This window comes from Drosophila teissieri, chromosome 3L, assembly GCF_016746235.2.
Source record: "Drosophila teissieri strain GT53w chromosome 3L, Prin_Dtei_1.1, whole genome shotgun sequence".
In the NCBI taxonomy this organism is placed as follows: Eukaryota; Metazoa; Arthropoda; class Insecta; order Diptera; family Drosophilidae; genus Drosophila; species Drosophila teissieri.
Genome location: NC_053031.1, coordinates 3733297 through 3759571, shown reverse-complemented (window position 1 = coordinate 3759571; position 26275 = coordinate 3733297). Strand labels below are relative to the sequence as shown.

Below are 26275 nucleotides of genomic sequence, written 5' to 3'. Positions count from 1 at the left end.
AGCGAACGCCCCCAGAAAGCCACATGGAGTAGGTTTTCGCATCGGGATATAGCGTGGGTATATCATGCAAGCCATAAGCCTATTAATAGCCCCTGTCTGCGATCAGACAAGCAATTAAAATTGACTGCACTTTTGAGCGGATGCCCTCCAGCCACATGGACCGCCTTCGTCCTGCCATCTCGTCGCCCTTTAGCCATTTCCCGCTCCAACGTTTTTTCCCGCAAAATTGTTCAATTGGACGTAAATGTGTCGGCGTCATCGCCACGTGCACGTGCTCCTGTTACTTTTCCAGGATGGCGCAACTGGCCATTATTTAGGAGCAGGCCGGCGCGTCTGCAAAACATAAATTTTTCCCAGCCAGAGAGTGTCTTGTAATGTGGGCCAATGTGTGGCAGATTGTTGTTGTCAACGTGGCAGGACACGCCGTGATTTGTTGTTCTGGAATATGAGAGCGGAAGTGTCGTCACATCACGTATACGCAAGGTGTACACACTTCTTCACGCAGTGGAGTGAAATATGCGTTTGTCTGCCCCATTTAATTATAAACCAATTATGTTGCGGTTATCTGCTTAGCAAAGTCATTCATAACGTTCAGTTTCGTGGCTAAGAAAAGCAATTTCAAAAATAATATTAAAGCTTTTGAAGTTTTCAACTTGGTTCCAAAACTCCATGAAAATAAAAGCTTTTCCTATGCAGAAACCAAATCTAGCCATCTTGGGCTAAGACGTGTAATAGAACTTTTAGCTTCAAAGTCCTTACTAGACTTAAATAATATGAAGGAAATTTAGATGGTTGATTTCAGCAAAAAGAATAAATTCTACAATAACTTCAGTCTATGTGCATGTCAAAATTGTATTGTATGCTCCTAATATTCATGATTATAGATTTAAGTGAATATAAAAAACTATATATATAAACAAACACGGAGTTACTGGTTCATCGTGAACTATTTATCGCAGCACTGTTGAACTTTTATCCTTCTATTCAGCAGAGCTTTACCAAAGTTTGTTTGTATCCCAGAGCTTTGGAGCTTAAAGGATGTTTTCGTTGCCATGTTAAAGAAGCTTTCACCCAAATTTCCAAACCAAAACTGTAGTATATGTTTCAAATTTTATTTAATCGTAATTCAATCGTTTACAATATATATAACATGTAAATAAATAATGCAAATCCAAAGCATTTAAAAGTTAGCTTTCATGGTTAATCGTAAATCAATATAACTTTGGAGAACAATCGCCCGAATTTCGGGTATTATCCTTAGTTTAATTTTTATTTATATATTTGTGCACTTTGGCCCAACGCGAATTTTGTAAATATTTGCACTTCGTTTTTGGTTTTTACATTAACGATAATTGCCTAAAATATGTATGCTTGAATTCTTTAATAACTTTTTAGGTAATACCTTTTTATATTAGCGTTTAGTTCATTGGTATAGCTAGAATAATCATTTGGTCTTGGTTTCATTTGGCGATGAAACGCATATGTTGTTTACTTCCATTATTGATAATACTTTATAAATGTTAAACTCGCGAAAATTGTTGCTGTTGCTTAGGTTAGATTGAAACTCGAATTTCTAAACTTACGGAGCTGTTCTCGATTAGATATCCGCCCTAAGGGACCAAAAACCGAGTCGAGAACAGATCTGATAAATTCGGTTTAACGCTAGAAGTGTGTTTGTTTGGTTTTTAGTTTTTCATTTTGCAATATAGTTAACCATAGTTGGGCTTAGATTCGCGTAGATCGGTGTACAAGTGTTACAGTAGAGTTAGTTGGTATCAAGTTTTGGTCAAGACTCCCTTCAACAGTTTTGATTCGGTGTGATTCTGTTCCAGTTTTGGCTGATATGCAATCTTTCGAAAGTTGATAGTTGAGTTGAATTGAGTATGTGTCGAAAGGTCAAATGTTCAAATTGTTATCTTCAACAATAAACGATAACATTAAATAAGTTCAATATAAATTCATGTAACTTCAATTGGCTAAATCTATAAAATAAATTTGAATAACAATTACGGTTCCCGCAATACGATTTCCGAATACGTTTTAACATTATTGTCCTCTGCGTTTTGGTTTTATTTTGCGTGTGTGCGTCAAGTAAATGTGCAATTACAACGATCAGAAATTACAAATGCAATTAAAATGCGAAATTGAATGCAGAAATGAAGAGGCAAAACTGAGCATCAAGTGCATAGAATTATTCAGTTTGGACAATTGGTCAAGCAGAGGTGAGGGGCAGTCAATGCAAGTATCCCTTCAGATTTTAATTATGCAATAAAATACAATTTGCGCGGCTTTTGCCTGTTGTTCTGTCGATGGCGAGAAGGTGCTAAATGCATAATTAATTAATAGTTTCAACTTGCCACTACCTGACTAATCGAGTATTTACACTATAATATCGAAATCACCCAAACGCTGCGTTTATAATTAGTTTCTGCTCCATCTAACGGAATTTTGCCCGATATCCCCGATGGATCCGCTCATCACTACTATCACACTGCCCTGGTTTTCTACATCAGGGCGCAGCGGTTCCAGCGCGAAGGACTCCTCACACCCTCGCCCTCGTTCAGCGCCATCGTCTTGGATCTCATCAGATTGAGATCGGTGCGGATGCTGGGTCTCCTGGCATTCGGGGTCACCACGCCGCAGGCATCGCTGAATCTTCGCTTGATGGACAGGGCATTCTTTTTCGTCCCGCCCACCGCAGATCCATGTGGTGGGAGTGGCGAGGGCGCCCCAAAGACGGAGACCAAGCGACGATGGTGATTGGGGGTCATCTCCAGCGGCAGATTGGAGACCGTGAACAGCGAGTGGAACAGGTCATCGATGCGATAGTTCTGACGAGCCGAGCACTCCACAAAGGTGCAGCAGTTGTCCTGGCCAGCGATGTAGCCCATCACCTCGTCCACCTGCACAGTTCTGGGGGAAGAGTAGTTATTAGAATCACTTCCACATTGATTTCATAACCACGACTCACTTAAAGTCTCGATCACATTTATTTCCCGCCAATATCATGGGTATCTTTGGAAGACTCTTCTTCTTGAACCCGGAGCCGGGATTCAGTGCAGCCCACTTGGTCTCCAGGATGTTCTCCCGCAGGCGCACCACCTCCTCGAAGGACTCGCGGGAATCCATGCTGAAGACGAGGATGAAGAGATCCCCTGCAACAAAAAAGGGCGAACATTAATCGTCGTTTGATTTAGCAAATGCAAATTTATTGCTTATTTATGGCCCCGCATCTATGACCTACGCACTCGCAATTTTCCAGACACTATATAAAACGATACTGACATCTGAAGCTCATCTCCCCTATGTTAATGTGCTTCAGATTGTGTGTGAGGAGTTCTGGGTTGTTTAGGGTAATTCGGATACCCGAAAATTGGGTGTGGGAAAATCAATAGACGCATACCAGTGAGACATGAATACCCTACTTACTGGGAGCCATTCAAAGAGATTTTTATGAGTATGAAGTACTTTTTGGGTGGGCGTGACGACAAAAAAAGAATTGTTTTTATTATGTTCGGGATATTCGTAGAAATAATGGGGTACTGGTCGTAAGGCAAGTAGTAAGCTTTAAATTATTAACAATTTAGAGTATTAGTGTTCCATTAAACAATTACAATAAATTATGCACGACTAAAAACTTTTAATTTATGTAAGGCTAGTTATAAGGTCCTTGAACATAATCGCAGGTCCATTTATCATAGTTTAAATAAATGTGACACCCTTAATATCAGCAGGAAGTTACGAAAACTGTACGCATGCCATTGATGTCGGTCGAAAGGGTATGGCAGCCAACTTTGTTTACCAGCAGCTGAGCCTGATTTTTATGATAATTTATAGGACATTAAATGGCACCCAATGAAGGCAGTCGACAACTTAAGTGATAGAACGTGCGTTTCCCGGCCGATTGCCGAATATCCTTGGAATGTCGCACACACATGCAACTATTTGATGGCCAAGACGTCACACTCACCAGTTAGAAATGATAAACGGCGCATTGCGGGAAACGGATGATAGCCAGAAGTATCCAAAATATCCAACTGAAAGACCTCATTCCGTATGCGATACAATTTGCGGTGGAACTCCTCGATGGTCGGCGTGTAGGCCTCCTCGAAACGATTGCCCAGGAAACGTGCCACAATCGATGACTTGCCGGCTCGTGATGAGCTGCATGGGAAGGAAAATTGCAAATCGAGATTGGATTTTGAAATTGACGCCATCCTGTCCACTCATCGAATGCAAAGAAACGCCAATGAAAGCTCAAAATTAACTCGAATGGGCGTCATGCATTCGATGATTAATACAGTGAGAGAAGTTTGAATTTGAAAAGGATCAAGGAATAAATGGTAACATGGAATTTCAAAGAGCTTTCAAAATCAAAGACTTTGAAAAGAAGCTTATACTATTAGACAGCTTCCACTAACAACTATTTAGTTGGAGCAAACAAACATTATTGTTTTCAGTGCACGTACCCGAGCATGACCAGGCGATAGCAATTTTTGGCCGACGGCAGGCTGTCGTCGCACAGCGAGAGTCCTGCGCCAGGACCGTAGATGAAGTCGTCCGCCTGCTCGATGGCGTCCAGATTCGAGTGGTGCTCCAGCATGTGGGCCTGGTGCAGTTCGGCGGTGGTGACCAGGCGGCTGCTGGTCACGGCACCGTTGCTCCCGCCTGCAGTGGACTCGTCCAGGAAGGTAACCACGTGCGCCTGTGGTGGAGACGCCTCATCGGTCGCGTGGGTGGTGCTGGGGTGGTGTGGGTGTGGATATGGGTGTGTGGGAATGTGGGCGGCTTGGGTGGCGGCGCCTCTTTGTGCCGCCGATTGCTGATTACTTTTGCTGCTGTTGCTTCGCACGTTATTGTTGTTGCTGGCGCTAAAGTTGCGGCTATTCGGTGTCGTTGCTGCTGCTGTTGTTGTTGTTGCTGTTGCAGCGGAATGGATGGGTGGCGCCTCGCTTAGTGCCACATCGACGTAGTTGTTGTTGTTGCTGCGCGCACAAAACCAATTTTTGCAGCGATACATTTTGACTCTGTCATTTCCGCCACTTTAACTGGTTGTCGTCGGCACCACCGGTGGTTTAATTTGTGGTGCTGATGCACCGCGATTGCACTTCTTCTTTTTGTTGCTGCTGTTGTTGTATTTGTTGTCTTTTTGCCTAGCAGTTGCGGTTGCAATTTGCATTTTCAATCATTCAACTTTGTCGTTAACAAGCTGACATTTGCATATGTCCCTCTAGCCGCCGTAATGGTATAAACTTTATCCCGAACGAAATGCATTAGACGCGCTGCCTCCGCTGCCTTCCAACTGCAAAAAGAGATGTAAAATGCAATCAGCTCGTAAACGTAAAAAAAAGTTACGCCATTTGCTCAAAGAAACCGGCAAGAAAAAGTCGAGTGGTGGTAGTGGTAGTGGTGGTGGTGGTGGCAAACATTTTGGAGGCCATTAAGCACGGTAATTGCCCCGTGGCCCATCCAGACGCATAAGCCACACAAAAACCAATGGTGAAGCAAGAGGAAAATGCAAGAGGAAAATGTAAGTGGAAAATGAATCCTCGACTACCACATACCCGTCACCCGAATTCAGATTATCTGCAGTTGGGCAAAGTTGCCTAAATCCGATTGTTAGCAAAATAACTTTACATTTCTACCACTTTGTGGCGGTGGATGGAATGTTTGGTGAAATAAAGTGAACTTTGAAATTTTGACTACCTTAAGCCTGATGAATTCCAACTACATGAGCCGCCTTAAAAATGCGGATTTTCGGAAAAGGTTTGCCAACTAAAATCGTTGCTAAACTAAGCTTCAGTTAATTCTGAATGGTTTTCATTTTTCACAGTGAAGTGAATTGTTTGCCAAAATGTACTGCATTTTTGGGTTTCCACAACTTTAATCCTAACTGAAAATGCTAATCGGCTTGGAAAATGATCGAATTCACAAATTTAAATTGAGTTCAACTTCACTAAAATAACAAAAGCGCTATGAATGTTTCTAGAGCGAATTGTTGTTTCCAATAAATAATGTATGTCATTGGCAAAACAATAAACAATGCATGAATATCATAAATTATTATAGTAACATTTGAAGCTAAACTAAACAATAAAATTATAGACAAAGCTGACTTGGTAATAATTGTATTGCAGTTTTCACTACTCATTCTGTACAAGTAGTGAAAAGAGCATTAAAAATCGTGTTTGGCACGGATTGATGTGGAAATTGGCATGCGCCCAAGTTCATCAAAACCAATGAAAAGGAAATTCTGAAAAACCAGCTGCACTCCTTACATTAAAAGGGCTACTGCCTGACCCCCTGCCGCATTTAAGCCATAATGGGCATCTTGCCGCAAATCTAATTAACTTTGTTTTAGCATGCTACGTGCCCCGTGTACATCAGCCGGAATGGCCACATTGGCTCAGCTCATGCATATCGCATGCAACAGCGGCAGCAGCAGCAAAAGGACGAGGTGGTCAAACTGGGCGGGAAGAGGAAGTGGGTGGCAAAATCAGACCGGAAAGAGGCGTTACCGTTACCGTTACCATTACCGCCCCAACGGCAGCTTGGCGCCCACCATAATCGAGTGCACCAAGTGCTCTCCGAGTGCTCGTACTCGTGTTCAGATTTCAGCTCATTTTCATTTTCCTTTCCCGTTTTCGTGCATTTTCCGCTGGCGATGGAAAATCGGAGCAAGAGGACGAGGTCTTAAATGCCAGCACACAAAACGAACTGGAGTGGAAAATTTGCAAAGAAAAGAATTCATCGCATATTATTTCACATACATGGCAACACCCCCCTATAACATTTGTGCCCCAAAACCAATCCCAATACCAATCCCAAACCCAAACCATATAAAGGCCATTTAGCCCAACTACTGGTAATTTTTCCATAATTGATTTTGGCATGTGGTCTGGCTCGTGCTTTCATCTGGCCACGTGTTGGTGGGGGGGCAGGAGCCCCAAAACATACAAATGACTTTTTGCCTTGGCCATATGAGAGAGAAAAACATACCGAAATGGGAAACGGAAACGCCTTGAGACAATGGTGACATTGGCGAGGCAATGTGGAAAAGGAGGCTGCTGTACAGAAAAACTGAAAGAATAATCAACTAAGTGACGGAGCAGTTCTTTTATTTGCCGAGCACCTGTGCAGGATGTGTCCAGAGGCGTCCCGAAAGAGGGGACGCTAGTTTTGCCTAATTTTCAAGCATATTTTTGCATACTCCAAAAAATAACCAAACTATTTATTAACAAACAGACAGCAAATATTATATTTATTGGAATTTAAACTTAAATAAATTAAACTTAAATCCAAATGAATATTAACTAAGCAAACTCTTGTGCACTCGGCGTTTATCGCCTTTAAAATCTTGAAAAATAATTGCTATTGTTTTGTTTGGCATTTCCGCAGTACATGGATTTTAACATTCTAAAGCAGTTTGTAAAAATTGTGTAAAGTCCAAGAACGCAACGCGTGATTAGGTGTCAATAACTTTGTGCTCAGCTTATCTCAATGAAAACTTTTCGAAAGACAGAGAAATCCTTGCTGCCACTTGAAAGCAAACGAAACTTGATCGAAGATATTTTAGAAAAATAATATAAATAAATGGGGAGTAAACAGAGATTTACAGTGTTTTAGGATGCATTGCACGGGTACACACACACTTTGCTGTTGACAGATTTCGATGGTCGTGAAGTAAGTTTGCGTATGAAGAAGTGCCACTTCAGGAGGCACTTCGAGCACGTCCTGTTCACACCCCTTTGCGAAGGATGCCGCTCCTTCCATTGGATCCTGGTGTTGCCACAAACGGCTGCTGTTGTTTGCTGCCCCCACTTGCGTTCCAATTTCGCCGCAAGAGTCTCAACAATTTCTCATATTTGTTTACAATTCGCGCATACAAATGCGCAAGGTTAACAGCCAAACCAGCCACCAACCCACCACCTCCCATTTGGCAAATATCGCCACCCATTTCCCCCCCTTTCAGTGGACGCCTGCCATAAGTTGTCATGTCGCAAATGGAAGCGGAGTGTCATCGACACCCAATCTAAGGATACACCTGAAGAAATCATCAGAATTTACAATAAAATCCCTAGTTAATGGTGATGAAAGATGAGAGAAAAATATTAAAAATAAACAAAACTTTTAATTATATGCAGATGCCACATTTTTGATCATTTTCCGCTGTGCTAATATTTTTATACAACCACATAATGAAAACAGTTTCCGATATAATTTCGATAGAATTAGTTCGAGTGTTAGTAGAAAAATGAATGCTGCCAAATACAAGAGTTTATAAAATAAACAAAATACTAGTTTAAATTCGTGCCATTCATGCGAATGAAACCACATGCAATTTAAACTTGTTGAGGTGTACTACTGATGTTCGCGGATTTGAGGAAAAATCTCCATGGTGAGCGCCACTTGAATGCGAGAGGAAAACCATCAAAATGCCCGGGGAATGGAAAACAAAAGCTGAAACAGATTAGCTGGTCGGAAGAAAAAAACCCAGAGAATGTAGAAACCGCAAGCAGCGGGCATCAATTACGCCGACAACATTGAGCGATAATCGAGGGGAGGTTATCTCGAGCAGCACCTGTAACTTGGAACTATGTATGTATGCTACTATGCCACAGAGTGTTCCAGCTACTCACTTGGGTTAGTCGATTCGCGATAGCCGGGCGAGAAGCTAGTTCGCCATGGAGCCCACCTGCAGCAGCAGTGTGGCGGAACTGGCCAAGTACAGCGAGGATGTGGAAGCGGATGAGTCCAAGCTGGCGGAGCATCAGGAATACGCCGAAGCGCTGTCAATGTCCGGGGAAGGGCGGAAGCGGAAACGCTGGACTCGAAGGTCCTGCTGCACGCGGCAAGTGCTGAGTGTGGGCGCCATTTTCATCGCACTGCTGCTCATCATCGGCGCCATTTACATGCACTTAAGACAGAAGCATCATCTGGGCCGAATGCACATCAATCTCAAGGATCGAGACCAAGTGGAGGTCCTGGCGGAGGACTTTCCCGTGGTCACCGCTGCGGCAGTGGGTGAGTGCGCCGCAAGGACCCTTGTTCAATCGCTAGAAGGCTCTTAGTCCTTGGTTAATTTTATAAGCGGTTTTCATTGTGGGGATGGTGGTGTTCTCTGCCTTTGTTTCTTTCTTTCCCAGCTGACTGATTAGAATTGCCATAAGATGAGCCAGCAGATGTCAGCGTTTTGAAATTATAGCGATTATAAATGAAAGCTTGCACAACAACTATACAATGTGTGAGTTGTTTTTACTATGGTCATACATATTTTATTCGACTTTTAATCAGTCATTTCAAATAGTGACAGTCATTGCACAGTCAAGCACTTAAATGTTTGAAATTAAACTGTTAATAATAAATACACATCTGCTACAGATTGCGAACTTGAAGTATAGATTTATAGTTCATCCCCTTGCCCTAAGTTCGACTTGGCAACTTTAGTTTGAAACAATTATTTTGCCGACGGAAGACTTATATTTCTTAAATAACAGCACGTTTATGAACACCGAATGTGAACTCAATTTAAGTTTCGTTTAGCAACGCACTCTGCACTTTTAAGGCCAAAGTACAGACAGAACTATGTTTTACATCAATTTAAAGTTCATAAAAGTGCAATTTAAAGTTGCTTCGGCAATTCTGCTAATAAAACATACTCCAAAAACTTGGCAACTTACAAGGAGTGTGCGGTTAAAACGTGAGGTCTATGAGCTATTTACATCCCAGGGAACTATGGGAACTATGGGTAACTCTCGGCCAACTATGCTGCATGTTAGTTTGTAAGCCATATTGTGTGGTAAATAGTTTCGATTAAACGGCTAATTGGGCCCTCTTTGGAATGCATTTTGCAGCTGCCCAGACCCGGACGATAACAACATTCCAGCCGCCTGCCACATCCTCCCCAGAGCCCAGTGCCAAGTGCCTGGCCTGCATGGCCACCACTGCCACGGATAATATTCCGGCAATCTGCAGGAATCGAGGACGACCGGAGGAGCCGTGTGGTATTTATCGCATCTCCCACGTCTACTGGCAGGACGCACTGCGGATAATTGACCCGGACGACTCACTCGCCCAGGGTAATGAATACACAGAGCAAAAATGTCTTGCAACAACATCACAACTATTCGAAACATAAGCCATTCTAAAGTACTTTGCACCATTCTCTCACTTATATCAAACTTGATTTTGACCTTAATGGCATACTTTTGAATTTTCAAGATTTTGTTGCATAGTTTGTGCATGTGTAGCCTGTTGTTGTCAGGCTGCCACAAGCGTGTAATGGCCACCGACTAACCCATTTCCCACCTCTCACCTCTCATCCTTCCACCGAACAGACTACGGAAGATGCGTGGTGGATGACCAGTGCGCCGAGCGCATTGTGCGGAGCTATGTGCAGCGGTATGGAGGCAAGGATTGCAATGGAGACGGACGGATCGAGTGTCGGGATCATGTGATGCTGCACATGCGAGGACCGGGCGGCTGCCACAGGCAGGAGCCACTGGGGAGCCTGCAGGAGAGGAGATTGGAGAGCTGCTTGAAATACAGTGGGATTACTTAGTACCGATTGCTCGTTTATTGTTTCAACTGCAGGCGCTGCATGATGGGCCGCCAGTAGAGGGTTAGCACAAAGAGACCTATGAACTCGTGGAACAGCAGCAGGGCGGCGAACTTGTCATCGAACAACTTGGTCGAGGCCCTTCTTCCGCCCATGATGCACTGCACATGATACATGAGGAACTGCAAGTGATTTGTGGTCATGCTGCCGACAGTTGCAGACTGCGAAAAATGCGGAAAATGCTTACCATCATCACCACACAACCGATGCAGAATGCGAAGAGATAAAATCCCCAGATCACGTCGAGCACCGCATGCAATACCAAAGAGTATATGCTCAGTATGTAAGTACCAGTAGCTAGGGCATATAGGTACAGTCCGGTGCCAGTGAGGTCATACTATGGCAGGATATTTGTTTATTTTCGAATATTCTCATTGTGCACCAGCCTTACCGCCATTAAAGCAGCAATAAGTGTGCATAGCACAAATGCCAGGGCGACTATCAGCAATCCGGCTAGCATGTAAAGTACTCCCGAGGATATGATCAGCACACTGAGCGAAACCACCAGACATTCCACCTTAATGGGTTATGGGGTTACATGGTTGGGTAATTCGAGTGTTAGGATACCCACGATAATAAGCGTAATCAGCCAGTTGACACAGGACATTTTCCGCAGCGGCTTACCAATGGCAAACAGGAACAGCAGCAAAATGCCAAAAACAAAAGCTAGTAGCAACGCAGATGAGTGCTCTTTTACCAAGTCCAGAAACCAATCGCTAGTTATATTTAAATTAATGAAAAGTACAATGTTTAGTAACCAAAAATCTTACTGCAGCAAGGTTAGCATGAGAATCCAGTGAACAAATCCTATAACGACGAAGAGGCAGAACTCCAGGATAACCCTCATGATATATCTTCGTCTCTCGACCACCGATTCCGTGTGGAAAAACGGCCAGATGGTGATATCTGCCTCGAACATGGCAACTGGAAATATAGTTTGATTTCGGGCACCAGGCCGTCTAAGGCAGAGTCGTCCTAAGTTTCGTATAAAAAATTAACGCCATTCCGGGCACGAGCGTTAATTGCACATCGAAATGAGCCGGCCAGAGCACAAAAGTTGATGGAAGCGAATTAGAACAAACAATGACGACGATTCGGCGTACATAATTGAACTCGACAAAAGTTTATAATCTGGCAGCATCGCGAACAAATTGAACAACAACTCGCAAGTGTGTAATAATTAAAAGTTTGCGCAAAATGTAGCGAACAAACAAGCCGAGGGAAGACAAAAGTTTTGGCGCAACTTTTAAATCATTTAGCAGGCCGGACTAATTGCTGCCATGTCGCATTAATTTGTTGCGACTGATAGCGGGCAAACAGTGCGTATGCGCAATGCATAAATTCATGATTTCCCTCATGGCCTACTCAAGGTTACAGGAAGTGTCTAATTCCTAATCGCAGGATTATGGGACTTATAAGATAGTTTTCTAATTTCAAGTAGTTAATTCATAGGCACTTTTTGTTTGCAGAGAGAGATGATTAAATTATTAAATATTACTGCATACCTCTCCCTACATTTTATTTCGGTTTTCAGGAAAGTTTCATTATTTCAGCCTTACCGCGAGCAATTCCCAAGTAAGTCGGCATTGTTTTGGCCTAGTATGTTGTCGATGATTTCTGCCTCGCCTGAGTCCTAATCTCTCGATTGCATGACAAGTGTACATAACTTTATTCAATCAAATGTGCAAATAGCGCATATTGCAAACAGAAATAGTCCAAATGAGCAGACAATATGCGGCTGCGGCATAGACAATCCGATAAGAAGTGACTCAGACTCGCAATTCGTGTTCATTAGTTGTTGTCGATATTGAGCGCTGTTGATAAACACGGCTTGATTGTTTGATTGATTGGGGACCGGCTGAACCGCTGAACTGCTGTACTGCTGTACTCCTGAATTGCTACCAACTGGCCCATGGCCAAGGACAAAAGAGTTTCATTTAAAAACAATTACCCATTCGGTTGAATAACTCGCTGCACGCCGATATTTTTCTTCTTTTTCACCGGTCCGTGTGTCAAAGGTGTCGTTCATCCACGATGGCAAAGTGTGTGGGGGGCGAGCCGAGGGGCGTTCTCAAAATTGATTGCTTTATTGCAGCACGGCGAGGAGATAGAATGGAAGAGAACTGAACTGAACTGAAAGTGGTGCAAAATTGATGGAATGCACTGCAGGTTGCGATAAAGATTTTTTGGCGCTCAACTTGGAAACTTTGCTGGGAACTTTTTCAGCTGGCAGAGAGATTAGGAGAGCTCCTCCTCAACCATCTCTCCATCTCTCCCTCTTGGTTAGTCCTTTTCAAACCTCTATCATTCATGATTTTCCAGCATTCGCTTGTTTGCATTGCCAAGTCGAATGAAAATGTCAAAAAGTATAGCATACTCTCCGACGGCCAAGCTAACAGCATTTGCCAAATGAAATTTACATGACATGGCCAAAAAGTGTGTGGGTGTTGGGATGGTCGACTAAACCTGAAAGGGTTGCCATTTTCCAGCCTGGACACCCTGCTCACGTCCCCGCCAGCAATCAAAAGTGTGCCACATAATTAAGTGTACATCAGAGATTAGCCCCCGCCATCAACAAAAGCAAGAAGGACGCTGTCCCGCGGGTAAATTGTCCCGGGTTCTTCGTCCTGGCTTTCGACTCCTGGCTGTTCCCATCCTCGTCGTCCTGCCGTCGTAATTCCTGCCAAACGGCGCTCTTTGAGCGCATACTTAAACAGACATTGGCAATGACATGACCTACAACTGTTCTGGCGAACCGCTTTAATGTCTCTCTCATGGCTGCCGGCTAAAAGCCGAGGCGCTTCATTAATTTTATTGCCGCCCCCTTTCCCCTTTTCCGCCTTCCGCTTTCCCCATTTCCCCACATTTCTCAACATTTTGGAGAACCTACACTTACAATTCCACTGCCTTTTCGCCTAGGCCGCCTGTTGTCTTTGCTTTGAAGTTCCCTCGGCTGCGGCAAAAGTTTTGATTGTCTAGCCACACACTCACATGCCACAAACATGCAGCACGCAGAATAAATCCTGCATCAAATTTCTAACTACTTAAAAATTTTTTGATAAATTTGTTTTAATATTTTCTGAATTTTCCTTCATTGTGTTTTTTATAAACACTAGTTTTATTACATTTCTTTATTTAAAGTTGATTAATAAGATTACCTATAAGCAAAGTCACTTTAAACCAGAAAGTCAATTCTATACATGCAATAAAAGAATAATGTTTCTTGTTTTCTTTTATCATGAGAAATATTCGATTAATCTCGAACTTTTTCCTCAGTGCACATGTGTGTAACATGCCGGTACGGGTGTGTTTGGGCCAAGTCAAGTGGTTAAACGTAAAACTTTTTTAATTAGAGTTGTTTGCGGGCAGCGCGCATTGTGCACACAATTTCTTTTCGATCGTCTTGGGCGAATAGTTTTGCTCCAGAGTCCGAAAATTTCAAGCCGCGCGGGCGAAATACCCATAAAATTGACGGCATTTTGCTCGCGAGCCGAATAAAATTCATGAGCCCTTGTAATAAAAATGTCACAGCGATGCAGGCAACAAAAGGGCGGCCATCAAGTGGGGCGGGGAACTTTTTGGGCTTTGTGGAAAACGATGGTTTTCCGAGGGAGCAGCTGTCAACGCCGTGGCACGACAATCACAATGGCTTCCCTTGGAAAATTAAAGGACCGCGTCGGCGGGCAACGCATAAATTTCGCAGACATCTTTTGTGCACCCGAGCAGCCGAAAATTCAGATTCAAATTTTCACAGCAGTTTGCATTTATTTAATTTTACTATTATCAGAATAAAAAGGCTTTGCGCCTGATTAGAGCTTGCCCGCGCCCCAAAATGTGTTTTCCCAAATTAAATGAAAATTAAATGACGCCCGGACGGCGTTTGTGAGCAAACCTTCATTGACACAACGTGCAAATCTAATTTGGATTTTGTCCCCAACCCACCGGCCTCTCATCTTTTTTATAATAATGAGAATGCTTCAGACCCTTGATGGGTGTCCAAGTACGACAACACACACAGCAGCAGCACTTCCTGCAAATATGGAGCCACCCTAGGCCGTCAAATATCCGCAGGATGTGTCGTTGCTCCCGATTCAGCACGGAAAAAAATACCAAGCATTTGTCAGCTTACCAAAAATAATAAAATTTTTGAAGTTCTTTATTTAAAAATGTGTACAACTGTGCACAGCAGAGCCCTTACATATAAAAATAAAAACCAAAAGCTTTAAATTTATCCAAATTTATTTCATCATAGCCAATTTAAAATGATGTACTTCCTGCGGTTGAAAGATTTCACAATATAAATTCTTTTATTGGGTTTTCCATTTTGCTGTCATATGCAAATTTTTTCAATAAACTGGTTTATTATTATTTTTTGCGGTGTTTTCGACCGTCAATGCGATTTCATCAACGCAATCAGCCGGAGAAACATCAGCGAAACAGCATCGCGACGCCGGCGAAAAACATTTTCCTGTTGTTTCTGCCAATTTTGCGGCTGATGCTCTTTTTTCCGTCCGCATTCGGCCCCCTCTTTTCATCCTTCACAATTTCGCAGCAATGTCTGGCTTAAACATTCCGCACTCAATATACAGTTTGCATTATACAACATAGATGCCCATATCGCTGCTTTGCGTATCAATGAAAAAACCCGTCTTTATTGCACATTTTCCAGTGCGTACAACGTGGCGTATACGCATTATACAGCACACAACGTTCAGCAGATGGCAGTGAAATAGCCCCAAGGAGACTTTTGTTATGGGATATGTGTAATCAGCTACATTCATTTTAAATTTGATTTTTGGTTAAATTATTATTATTTTTATAGCCCCACTGCTATTATTTGAGATTGAAAATGGTAAACAGTGATTTTGAACCACTGTGCGCCATTGAAGACAAACGTTTCTTTTAAGGTTCTGTCGTTTCGTGAACTTCGACCGCTTTTTTGTATTTTTGTATTTCGGTCAGGTCACATCTATGTTGTATACATTAATTATGGCTATTTACTTTGTCCGCTTCGGCTCATGCCACTGCCAATTATGTGCACGAAATTGCTTATTATTGGATGCATAAACAGTCACATTCCTATACATATCCCTATATATTTATATTTATATATATATATATTTATGTGAAGGCATAAAGACGAGTGTATGAAGGCGCCGAAACGGCAGGTTAAATGGTGGTCAAAGGGCCCATTCATTTCTGGCCTAAAAGGCCCATCAGCCACCTTTTCTAACAAGGAAAACGAGGAAAACGTTTTGGGTAAACAAAAATATGTCATGTTTACTCAGTGAGCAGTCCAAGTAAAACTTGTTTTGGCTTTTTCTCTCTTTTTTGTTATGTTTTGCTGCGTCTTTGCCGTTTTGTTTATATTTTTACTAGTGTGCTACTTTTTGGCAGTTGTTGTCATTTGTGTGTGGTCCAGAATGATGGATGTTATTATAATGTCGACGAGTGGGCTTAGCAGGCGCCTGATGTCCTGAGTGGTCTGACCCAAAAAAATCTTTTTCAGTGACAGCTGATGAGACCAATGGCCACAGAGCTCTATAAGCTGCTTAAAAGTTAAAATAATTTAATAAAAATTAATGCCCACTGCACAGCAATGTGCACAGAGAATGTGCGGAGCAGAACTGCGCTTTTCATCAAGTATTTACCAACTAAAAAGTTCTGTTTTCATTTTTCTTCCCCTGGTAATTATACTAATTGGTATCATGGCACGGCGAGCGAAAAAGCTGAGTTGCAAGCATAATGCGATAATTTATATTCCCAGCCGGGGAATCCTTTAAGCCACATGCCAGATGGCCACTACTCGCTTGCTCCTTTGCTTTCGGTTATGCCAACGAGGGATGAGTCCCGACTCAATTTGATTAAAACAAGATAGGGATTATCGTGGCAATAATAAGTGAATAATAAGCGCGGTGCCGCTGTTCATTCGACTAAATGTTTGAATTCTTCCTGCAGGCTAAATGTTTTACTTTACATAACGGTCCTCTTAATTAAACTAACTACTTAAATTCAAATTAAATGGAGTCGTTGTGTTATTACATTTAACAAGCCATGATAGGTTTCTTAAAGAAACTGCAGTCAAAGATTTATTACATCTTCAAAATGTTGGCCCGTACTTAAAAGTCCCATTTTGAAATCATCGGACACGCTTTGAATAAAATCATTAGAGGTTGCAGTAGTATCAGATTCAGAAGAATCAGTATCAGCTTGTGACCAATCCAAAAAGCAGAAAAGCATCAGGATAATGCAAAAGTGACAGAAAAGGACGATCACGGCAAAGAGTCCATCGGTGGTATATAGCTCTGCATATCGCCAACCTCGAATTAGTTGGGCATGGTACATGGTAAACTGGATAGCCAATGATTAAGGGAAATACTAAATTCAACAAATTATACCTTACCATACAGACAATACTTAAAACCAATACAGCGAAGGAGATGAAAAATCCGTCGCCTGAATCAATCATCATGAAGATCATAAGAAGATATATGCTATACAGAAATATCGGAAAGCCGACTATGAACAACATAGCCACATTAGCAGTTAAGTCGCAGGGAATTAAGGATCCAATTAGCACAAAGACGATCATCAGAATTGCAGTTATGGTGAAGTAAATCAAGAAGCTGAGTGCATGACAGTAAGCAGCCAAGGTGCAAACACCAATTACCATTAGCTCTATCTGTAATCTGAAATATGGGCTACTTTCTGGGCAAAGTACTGCTGCAATATACCTACAATGAAGCACATGAGCACCCAGCCGAGAATTGGTAAATATCGAATTTCTCGTATAAGCAGGAATATGGCCAAAAGTGGAGCTGAAATCAGCATGCAGGCTACACTTATCCAGTACTTGCCCAAAAAGAGATCTGTCAATGGTTTACTACAGATTATATACCGATTAATATGGCAATTAAATAGAGATTTTAAGCACTCACTAGTATGACACAAGTTCCCATTGAACCAAGGCGAGCTGTAGTATAACCACGACTAGGAGATACACCAAAACTATGTAACTGGATCTGGAGGATCTGTGACTTTCATTCCGTTCAGACTGCAGCATACTGGGGCGTGGCAAGTTGACAGGACGCGGTGGAACTGGAGGTGGTACATTGTTAGCACCAGAGCTAGACGACGCCATCCGGGGGACCCCTTTTGAAATGTGAATTAAAACCCCAACAGTATATTTAGAGCGGAGAAAATGAGTTGAAACACAAAAACCTGACACGCAAAGCATTTGTTGCTGCAGCTTACAGCTCACCTAACTGCCACATGCGGTTTAAACATCTGGGGTTTCAATGGGTAGTATCTGAAGGATTTTATTCTTTTTCTTCTCATAACAATACCCCCAACTTCGGCGGGTAACACACTCTTAGGGAATTTGCAAGCGTATCCAAATCAAATGATTACAGCGGCAACACATGACAGCCAAAAGGGAGTTCTTTGAGTTTTTTTTTCTTCTTGGGATGGGAATCCTTGTTGTACTCAGCTTGAATAGATTTGCAGAATGATAGATGGCTCGATTTTCAATGGTTAAGTCTTAAGGATTATGGCGCAGGTTGATTTATCTACTCATCTCCGAAGCTGATTTAAGTATATTTTTATCGCTGCTTTGTGAGTGCTCAACAATTTGCTACACCCGTAAATGAAGCTCATTTTCAAGTATCTTAAGTTACAGAGTATTTTCCAATGAAATTTCTTTTTAAATGCCTCCATTTTTTATAGGATTCGTCTTACCTTTTGGGTGGATAAAGCTGACATTTTTCATGACCAGAAAAATACTTCTCAGAATTCTCATGCTCTGCATTTTATATGTGCTTCCTGATGTTTTCGTATAAATCCATTCAATCCACAATCAACAAGAATATAATGAGTATACGGCCTCGAAGGGTTTAAGCCAAGAAAGACGAAAAAACGGGGACAGATGTGGGATCCCATAAATTCGTTCCAGTAAACATTTTGAATTGTTGAAAAGATTTGTTCAAAAACAAGATGGGCAAACACACAAACTCCCTCACATCGAGAGTTCCTACACATATATATCTTTACATATATATCAAATATATTTATTTATATACCCAGAACCAAAGCGGCTGCAAAGTTTGGCCAAAGTGCTAAAAGATGTGTGAAAGGCTGCGAAAGGCTGCGACGGAAGTGAAAGGCGGATGGGGGTGAAAGGTTAGGGAAAGCGCCTCAAATTACTTTCTTTGTGGGCGGGGTGGGCGTGTGGGCGCAGCTGTTGATGGTTCCTGGATCTTGAACATTTCTTTTAATTTGCAGTTGCGTGATGCTGATTCCTGAGCTGCGATATCAGCGCTCGTCCTTCACAGGACTTGGGCATCAAGGCATCCTCGCATTTACCACTCAATTAGCACGCTGAGGAGATCCCAGCTTACTAATTTATTAATGGGCTATGTCAAAATTCTGCTGCCTTGGAATGACATTGAAAAATGGCTGAAAAGCCGAGAGTGTATATGTTTTCTTCGGTTTAATGGCCCTACGTTTTTTTCCCCACTCAAGGCACGAACCAAACAATTTAGATAAGCAATATGCAAAGCATGTGAGTCTACTGGGCACAAATGTACATACATACATATATGCTTTCTGCTGGGCTGGTTGAATTTCCAACTGTTGGTGTGTAGCAGCTTAATCAGCAAAGATTTACATTAAAATTCCGCCTCACTTAGCTTTTAAACAGGGGCACACGACAGGCGTTTAAAATTCAAGTAGCAACTATAAAAGTCAAAAGACAAAAGCCAAGACACCGATGCACTTAAGTGGCAGACCATAAAAATTTGGACCTCCTCGAGTGGGTAACGTGGTTGTGCTGGTAACCCAAGTCCCCGAATGCCTTTTATGGGGCAGTTTGCCGACTTGCCATTAAGTATACGCCCTGTATGTTGTGTACTGTGTACAGTAACTGTGCCCGCAGGTGTCCGGCAACAAATCAAATAGGCGGCAACAATAAAATCAAATAAAAGAGAAATAGCAAATCGAATAAAAATAGTCCCCCAAATTGCATTAGAAGAAATCACACAATATAATGGCGCCGCGATAACAATGTCCTGTCGACAAATTTTTGGCTCACCTGAATGGACATCAACTAAATTGGTTGTCCTTTGCAATTATTTTTGTGTGTGTGCTTCTCTAGCACCTCGGTCGACTATTTCCGGACGGCACAAAAATACACACAAGAGCACTTGCACTCACACACGAGAGATGTCGTTGTCCTCCAGGATGCGAGATTGTTGTGGCTTTCGCGTAAAAGGACACGGCTTTATGAATGAACAAACGGGCACCGAACATCCGCGTTTATGAAATATATATATCGTTTCTGTTCCGTGGCCAAAACACGTCCGACTCGCAGGCCGACGAGTGATTATCTGAAGCGTATGCCAGTCGTAGTGGCCAGGAAATTACTGTGAAATTCAATTGCCAACTCCGGCGACCTGCGCACTCGCTTAACAGCAGAAGAGAGCGTATCCTAACAGAGTCGTGGGAGCGGCGAAGAGAGAGCTCCAGATTATGTAGGTTGACAAGAAGTTAAACAAACAAAACAAAAGTCAAGCTGTATCATAAATATAATGAAAAGTTTTTGCCAGCAACAAGCGGGTGTACTCCCGGCTCATCTCCTCCCCCAATAGATACTTTGTTCGCCATCCAACTTGTGTGTCAACACCACAGCACACACAAAATAATCATTTCCTATATCTTGAACGTTTAAATAAAAAATAGCTAAAGCTATTTTAAAGAGAAATCTTAAGTCTTAAGTAGAAATCTCGAAGATAGCTATTAAAGGTGTCTAATAGTGTCAACATTTGTTGATCCAAAGTAAGACGTTACTTGTAATTGCATTATGTTGGCCACCTTCTACTCAAGAGGATGTATCCCTAAGATCTAAATTTCTTTCTGTGCAGTCGTGGGTACACATAATTAAGAAATCGTGCTTACGCCACGCACTTTGATTCAGTTGAGTGGCGAGTTGAGGATTTGAAAGTCTCTGGCATTCTGGCATGGCAAATAAGCTGTTGACTTTGTAATCATTTCAGCATGTTTATCAACTTGCTTATTGAGTGGGCCACAAGGCGGACAAGAGGGACGTCCTGATTTCTGATTAGCGACAATGGTGCTCTTGCTGTTTTAGCTGTTTTTGCCGCTAAGAACGCGACTAAGCCGCGGCAATTATGAAAATAAGCCAGTTCCTCTGCGCCTGACTCGCTAATGGGAAATGGCAAATGCCAGCGACCCACTAACACCGCCTCATTACCTCTAAAGTGGGCTCAACTGATGTTTTTGTTCCTGTTTGTTGTTTTTTTTTTATTTATTTATGCGGTCTGCCGCGTATCCTTTGCGGCTTGCGGCGCTGATTCACGATGCCGCAGGACTCACGCCAGCGTGGGGGAATCCCCTGCTGTGGGGCAAGTGCCTGTGCTCAGGTGAGGAAATTAAAAGTTAACTGCCACAGGAGGACATTGGATGACCAGGGCGATGGGCTCATCATGTGCTCACTTCAGGCTTTAATTGGTTTGGAACAATATGTACTTGAAATTCCTGCTGCTGGAAAACATTTTTCGTTAGCCATTTGATGGTTATTTCCAGTTTCATTTTTGCTATTTTTCCGTAAATCCCACATTTATAACTAAACACAAATATAAATACTACTCGACGCAATTGAAGTCACAAATCAATAATGGGAAAACGGAATATAAATATGCCAAAATGAAAATAAATAACAATTTGCATAGCAATGCGATGGAAGCAATATTTGCTCTTTTGATTTAAGAGCCAAAATGTGAGTTTAAACGTTTAGTGCGATTTTATAAATGGATTTATATGAATTATTTGCGGTTTTTACTACACTTTCGTGATATTTGCATGCCATTTTCATTTTCTATCCTATTTATTATCCTATTATCACCCGGTAAAGATTTAATTTACTATCTTAATGATTTAGGTGTTCAAGTATTTGAGAGTATGCAAGACAGGAAAATGTATGTGGCAGATAAAAAGTACTCGTATCTGCTGCCAAGTGGCACGCTCCACTGCCTCCGCAGGGAACAAACTTATCGCTGCTTTTGCCGCATCCTTGGCGAATCAGTTTCGCTTTCAATAAGTAAGCAATAATCAGCAGAGTGGTTGGTGAGGTAATACCCACCTAAACCTGCCACTCGTTTGCCCCGCAATGTGTGAATGCAAGTCAATGAATGTGATTGTTTGCCGGGAAGTGCTGAAAGGACTCACGCAGAATGGCAGTCAGACAGCCAGGAGCCAGGAGGCAGGAGGCAGGATCCAGTAGCCCAGGAGGAGTGCATTGCCGCAGAGTGGCATTCAATTGCCGGGCGGCAGACAAGTGAATCAGCAGCCGAGCGGACAAACAAACAAGCAAATTCAGTGTAACGACCACAAGCCCGGCTTGATAGCATCACTTGACAAGTCAATGAGACGGCTCCTGAATGCAAGTCAAGCGGCACCAGAATGCAGCAGAGCACTCACACTCGTACCTGGTCGCAGATATTCACTAGCCACAGACCGACCACTGAATCGCTAACAATGGCATTGCGATCGCATTTGTTCAATGTGCTCGACGTTCCGAGGACATCGGCAGTGTTTTCAGTTGCATTTACAACCTACGGTTTGTCATTTCACAGTTAAATATTAAAAGAATGCTCAGTGAGTTAACAATGACAAAATAATATAAATATATGTCGCAAACAAACAAATAGCACCAAACCGTATTTTGCTAGAGAAATCGTAAGTAATGGGAGCACCGGCTAATTGATTTTCATATAATAAATCCCGATCATAAGCTAATTAGATCTAAAATAAAAACAGGTTGGCTTAAAATAAATCCGCCTGAAACCACTAGAAGCTGAGCTGCAAAACACACACCTTCCATTTAAGCGAGAAAATCTCGTAAGTCCCCAGCCCAAAGCCCGTAAAACGTTTTGTAATCTAATTAATGGCCCTGCAGCAGATAATGGGCAAGTGTATTCATAATCCCTGGCAATTTCGCATTCATTAAAAGCCAATAAAAGTGAAAATTATAACGTACATCCACCCAGGATCAACTCCTCTCCGCTTTCTTGCTGCCTTGCCAGGTGAATGGGGCGCCCACTTCATTAACAGTGGACGCGTGGATGAGTTGCTCGGCGGGTAATGGAAGCTAATGAAATCACAATTAATTGAAAAAAGAATGGAAGTGTATATATATATACTCGTATACCGGCAGATGACCGGCCATCAGCAGCCGGCACTGTTTCATGGCCATGGGCAAATACAATTTGTTTTAATTAATTGGAAGCCACAACCGCAGAGCCGGCCAGCCCGAACCTGATTTAGATGAATTGCCGGCAGTTCGGCCGGGCATTTTGGCTTAATGTCTGACTTGGCAGCCCAAATCCCAGATCCCACGGACAACATCGGATGGCACCGGATTCCGGATTCCGTATTCCGCATTCCGGTGCCTCCGGCCGTGGACGGCAATCAAGCGTGAAATGATTGGCAGCCAGGAGTTGAAATGCAGCCCCATCAGATATATTCCCACATATGTCGCAGTAACCAACTATTAGCGTGCCCATCGATTAAAGTCGCCGCAATCCCAGGGTGCGAAAGTGCCAAAGTGCCACAGCCAACGGGCTAAAGCTAAAAGAGTGTCGTCAACCAGACGATTTGAGGACGGAGATTGTACTATAAGCATTATATCTGCCAGCTACTTTCGAACTCCGGACTTTGAGCATTTAAATATGCCAACCAGTAATGGTAGGGTACGCAATGGGCACTTTAGTTAGCTACTTTGTACGTTTCAATAAAGCAAAATAAGCTTAGAACTTATGTACGCTATGTAAAGGTGACTAAAAATATGCTTATAGAACATGCTGTACACACTGCGTATGAGTGATATTTATAGGCACTCCTTGGCCAGTCATTAAATACTACTTCCACATACTTTTGCTCACCTGTCACACGCAGTTAGGGTATCAATTAGTCAGGCTTAGTGCACACCCATTCTCAGCGTGCCTGCGGCAACGGAAAGTTGAACAAAAAACTTTGGCAAGCTAAGTTGCGCTTATGCTTATGTTTGGGCGAGTATGTAAATGCTGCCGGGGGGCATTCGTATCGGTGTCTGTGGTTTCTTTGTGGGTGTGTGTGTGTCTCTCTGTATGTGTGTGTGTGTATGTGTCTCTTCTGTCATCTGTGTGGGTGCGGTAAATGCGGGTGAGTTGGTGTGTGAACCACAACATGTGTCGTCGGGCGTGAACAAAAGTGCTAAGAAAATTACATTTTGGCCACATGGAAGGGAGAAGTTCTCTGCCCGTGGCAGAGACCTGGCCTAATGCCTTAATACACTTAAATTCGCTGTAAATCGGGGGGGCTTTGGACTAATTTTCAGGTGGCGAGAAACCACTTGGCCCCAGGAATCACAAGTTACTTGATCCCCACCAGCAACGGCAGCGGCAAGTAAGTCAGTCAGTGGGTTTAAATGGAAATTTTAAAATAAACGAGCTGCCAGCCACACAAGAATGTATGTAACATACTCGCATGCAGTTAGAAAAACACGTTGCCAAATGAAACAATCGAAAATAACTCAAGTGAAAAGCTAAAATATATAGGTCAAAATAAAAGGCCTACAAAATATATATGCAAGCATATATTTAGAGTTTAGAAATGCAGTCAATTAAGGGGGATTATTGTCATTTCTCTGAGTGCTTATGTCCGGAATGAAAGCGACCCCTTCCGCTTTTTGTTCTCCTGGGTGCTGCTCCTCATGTCCTTATGCAAAATTCACATCCACAGCAATCGCCCCAAACTTTTTCTTTCCCGCATGCATATACATTACGCTTTTGTTCCACTCACGACGGCGAAAAAATGGGGAAAACAATGAAAAAAAATGAAAACCATGAAAAACGCGCCAATATATCGCAGCGCGGAAATAATGCAATTTGTGTGTGAACTTTTTAACGCACTCGTAGTTTTTCATACGCACTCACACTCTCAAACTTTGAAGTCGCAACTGCGAACTCGGAACGCGAGTTTCGCAAACATAAATATTTACGTACGAGAGCGCGGGCTGTGCCTTTCGATAGTTGGTAGAAATCCGGGGAGCTGAGAAAGTCCTGCTCCACTCCACGAACAGCAGACAACTGAGGACTCGACTCCGATGTTGGCCAGCTAAAAGGACCTCTCGGCTGTTAGGACAACAGTCGCTCTTAGCCTGGCGAAGAACGTGGCTGTTACTTTAGGTCTAATATTGAATTATTGAAATCAAATTTAGTGCTGCCAGCCATATGTGTGTCACTAAGAAGGTATTATTAAATTTCCATGCATTGAACTTCTCGTGTAATTACATTGCAGCTGTACAAAAAAAACATGGCATACTTTTCAGCTGGCGCTGGAAATTAACTTGTACATATGCGGTAGCAATCAAAATGTCACATCTAAAGTGAAGAACATATTTCTGGCTTATCGCCGCCAGTTCGCTTCACTCATTCATAAAATGCGGTCCAATTAATTGGAACTTTAAACAAATGACCGCGAATAAGCAAGCAATCCATGGGGTTGCGGTGCACTGAACAAAATGGTAAACTAATTACAAAAATGAGCGATTAATCAAATCGAATGAGATATTAAGTAGTGATGTCAAGAAGTCTTTGAAAAAGAAGTGATGAAAAATACAGAGGAGATACTATATGTAAGATGCCAGTACATATATGCGGTATCAGTTAATGTATTCAGCACTCCCTCATATCCACAATAATGCTTATTTCTTATTCTTATTCCCAAATATACGGCGCTGACATTCAACACACTTAAATATGCTAAACTACCACCTTTCGTGCGCACTTTTCTCGGTGCATTCACTGTGCTTCATCGCATGTCAAATGCATATTTTACCATTCAGCGCCACCGCTGTTGTCCTTGTCGTCCTGGCTGCCATTGTTGCTGTTGCTGTTGCAGCCATCCTTGTGCGCTACTTTGGGGCGCAGTTGTTAACGAAAACGGATTCCGGAAGGCGGACGACCGATACGGATATAAGTGCACCCATGTACGGCAAAGGGCAGTCGAGGAGCGAGGAGAGTGAAGAATGGAGAATGGGGCATGGAGGCCATCGAATGACGGCTGAGTGTCCGGCAAAACTGTCGATTCGAGGTGGCATCTTCACGTACACATCGCTGATGGGGCACCACACACACACACACTGCCACTTGGACACACAATTTTGTCGCCTCTAAAGAATTTGACGTTTTTCTTTTTACGATTTCCACGTTAGTTGGTCCCCCATTTCTCCTGCTACTTGACTATTGATTTTTACTTGGGAATAAATTGGTTTCGTTTGTCTGTTTAGCTATGGCCGCTGTCATTCGTATTGGTATTTCAAGAGAATGAGCGAAAATTCAGCACTTCACTCACCCGAAAGTTTTCCTTAGCAATTATTGTGGGAAATTATTTTTCATTTTGCTAGCAAAAGTCAAAAGTCTGGGCATTCGTTTCCCCCCCGCCATCAACTGACCATCTCAAATGGCCGGAACTATTGTTATTAATACTGCCAGTGAATGTTTTTCGTTGCGTTGCCCATACCCACATACTTTTTTTCGGTTGTGAGAGAAAAATTGCACAGCAAATGAAAAGTGAAAAGTGGAAAGTGAAAAGTAAGTAAGG

General features: G+C 42.5%; 4 protein-coding genes across 8 annotated transcripts; 1 reads left to right on the top strand and 3 right to left on the bottom strand.

The window, feature by feature from the left end:
- Positions 1-1320: 1320 nt before the first annotated feature.
- Positions 1321-24730, bottom strand: LOC122617168 (GTP-binding protein Rhes). 2 transcript variants are annotated; one of them, XM_043792896.1, is made up of 5 exons: positions 24607-24730; positions 4470-5302; positions 3971-4164; positions 2972-3155; positions 1321-2913 (listed from the first exon to the last, which is right to left on the bottom strand). In XM_043792896.1, the coding sequence occupies exons 2-5, from the start codon at positions 5018-5020 to the stop codon at positions 2505-2507; spliced, it is 1338 nt and encodes a 445-aa protein (XP_043648831.1). In that variant the 5' UTR covers positions 5021-5302; positions 24607-24730; the 3' UTR covers positions 1321-2504. The 2 variants fall into 2 exon arrangements, with proteins under 2 accessions (XP_043648831.1, XP_043648832.1); XM_043792897.1 differs by lacking the exon at positions 24607-24730 and adding an exon at positions 19707-19813.
- LOC122617170 (lysozyme) lies at positions 8641-10752 on the top strand. Of its 3 annotated transcripts, none has more exons than XM_043792900.1 (3): positions 8641-9024; positions 9855-10079; positions 10338-10749. In XM_043792900.1, exons 1-3 carry the CDS (start codon positions 8685-8687, stop codon positions 10559-10561), a joined length of 789 nt encoding a protein of 262 aa, XP_043648835.1. In that variant the 5' UTR covers positions 8641-8684; the 3' UTR covers positions 10562-10749. The 3 variants fall into 3 exon arrangements, with proteins under 3 accessions (XP_043648835.1, XP_043648837.1, XP_043648836.1); XM_043792901.1 differs by lacking the exon at positions 8641-9024 and adding an exon at positions 9100-9244 and having other exon boundaries at positions 10338-10752; XM_043792902.1 differs by lacking the exons at positions 9855-10079; positions 10338-10749 and adding an exon at positions 9147-9824.
- On the bottom strand, positions 10369-12110 carry LOC122617173. The gene is made up of 6 exons (XM_043792903.1): positions 11389-12110; positions 11190-11334; positions 11010-11135; positions 10806-10955; positions 10565-10740; positions 10369-10510 (listed from the first exon to the last, which is right to left on the bottom strand). The coding sequence occupies exons 1-5, from the start codon at positions 11535-11537 to the stop codon at positions 10576-10578; spliced, it is 735 nt and encodes a 244-aa protein (XP_043648838.1). The 5' UTR covers positions 11538-12110; the 3' UTR covers positions 10369-10510; positions 10565-10575.
- LOC122617169 lies at positions 16676-17834 on the bottom strand. Of its 2 annotated transcripts, none has more exons than XM_043792898.1 (4): positions 17557-17834; positions 17357-17501; positions 17022-17300; positions 16676-16969 (listed from the first exon to the last, which is right to left on the bottom strand). In XM_043792898.1, exons 1-4 carry the CDS (start codon positions 17757-17759, stop codon positions 16700-16702), a joined length of 897 nt encoding a protein of 298 aa, XP_043648833.1. In that variant the 5' UTR covers positions 17760-17834; the 3' UTR covers positions 16676-16699. The 2 variants fall into 2 exon arrangements, with proteins under 2 accessions (XP_043648833.1, XP_043648834.1); XM_043792899.1 differs by having other exon boundaries at positions 17357-17487.
- Positions 24731-26275: the final 1545 nt, after the last annotated feature.

Bases quoted from the DNA above. Each gene is read 5' to 3' on its own strand.
- LOC122617170 (XM_043792900.1), top strand. From the start codon at position 8,685: ATGGAGCCCACCTGCAGCAGCAGTGTGGCGGAACTGGCCAAGTACAGC. The intron at 9,025-9,854 runs GTGAGTGCGCCG...TGCATTTTGCAG, and splicing joins GGTCACCGCTGCGGCAGTGG to CTGCCCAGACCCGGACGATA. The intron at 10,080-10,337 runs GTAATGAATACA...TCCACCGAACAG, and splicing joins GGACGACTCACTCGCCCAGG to ACTACGGAAGATGCGTGGTG.
- LOC122617169 (XM_043792898.1), bottom strand. From the start codon at position 17,759: ATGGCGTCGTCTAGCTCTGGTGCTAACAATGTACCACCTCCAGTTCCA. The intron at 17,502-17,556 runs GTGAGTGCTTAA...TATAATCTGTAG, and splicing joins TGGGAACTTGTGTCATACTA to TAAACCATTGACAGATCTCT. The intron at 16,970-17,021 runs GTAAGGTATAAT...TTGGCTATCCAG, and splicing joins TTTTAAGTATTGTCTGTATG to TTTACCATGTACCATGCCCA.
- LOC122617168 (XM_043792896.1), bottom strand. From the start codon at position 5,020: ATGTATCGCTGCAAAAATTGGTTTTGTGCGCGCAGCAACAACAACAAC. The intron at 3,156-3,970 runs GTGAGTGTGACG...TTTTTGTTGCAG, and splicing joins CCGTTTATCATTTCTAACTG to GGGATCTCTTCATCCTCGTC. The intron at 2,914-2,971 runs GTGAGTCGTGGT...CTCTTCCCCCAG, and splicing joins AAATGTGATCGAGACTTTAA to AACTGTGCAGGTGGACGAGG.
- LOC122617173 (XM_043792903.1), bottom strand. From the start codon at position 11,537: ATGTTCGAGGCAGATATCACCATCTGGCCGTTTTTCCACACGGAATCG. The intron at 11,335-11,388 runs GTAAGATTTTTG...AAATATAACTAG, and splicing joins CTCATGCTAACCTTGCTGCA to CGATTGGTTTCTGGACTTGG. The intron at 11,136-11,189 runs GTGGGTATCCTA...TAACCCATTAAG, and splicing joins GGCTGATTACGCTTATTATC to GTGGAATGTCTGGTGGTTTC.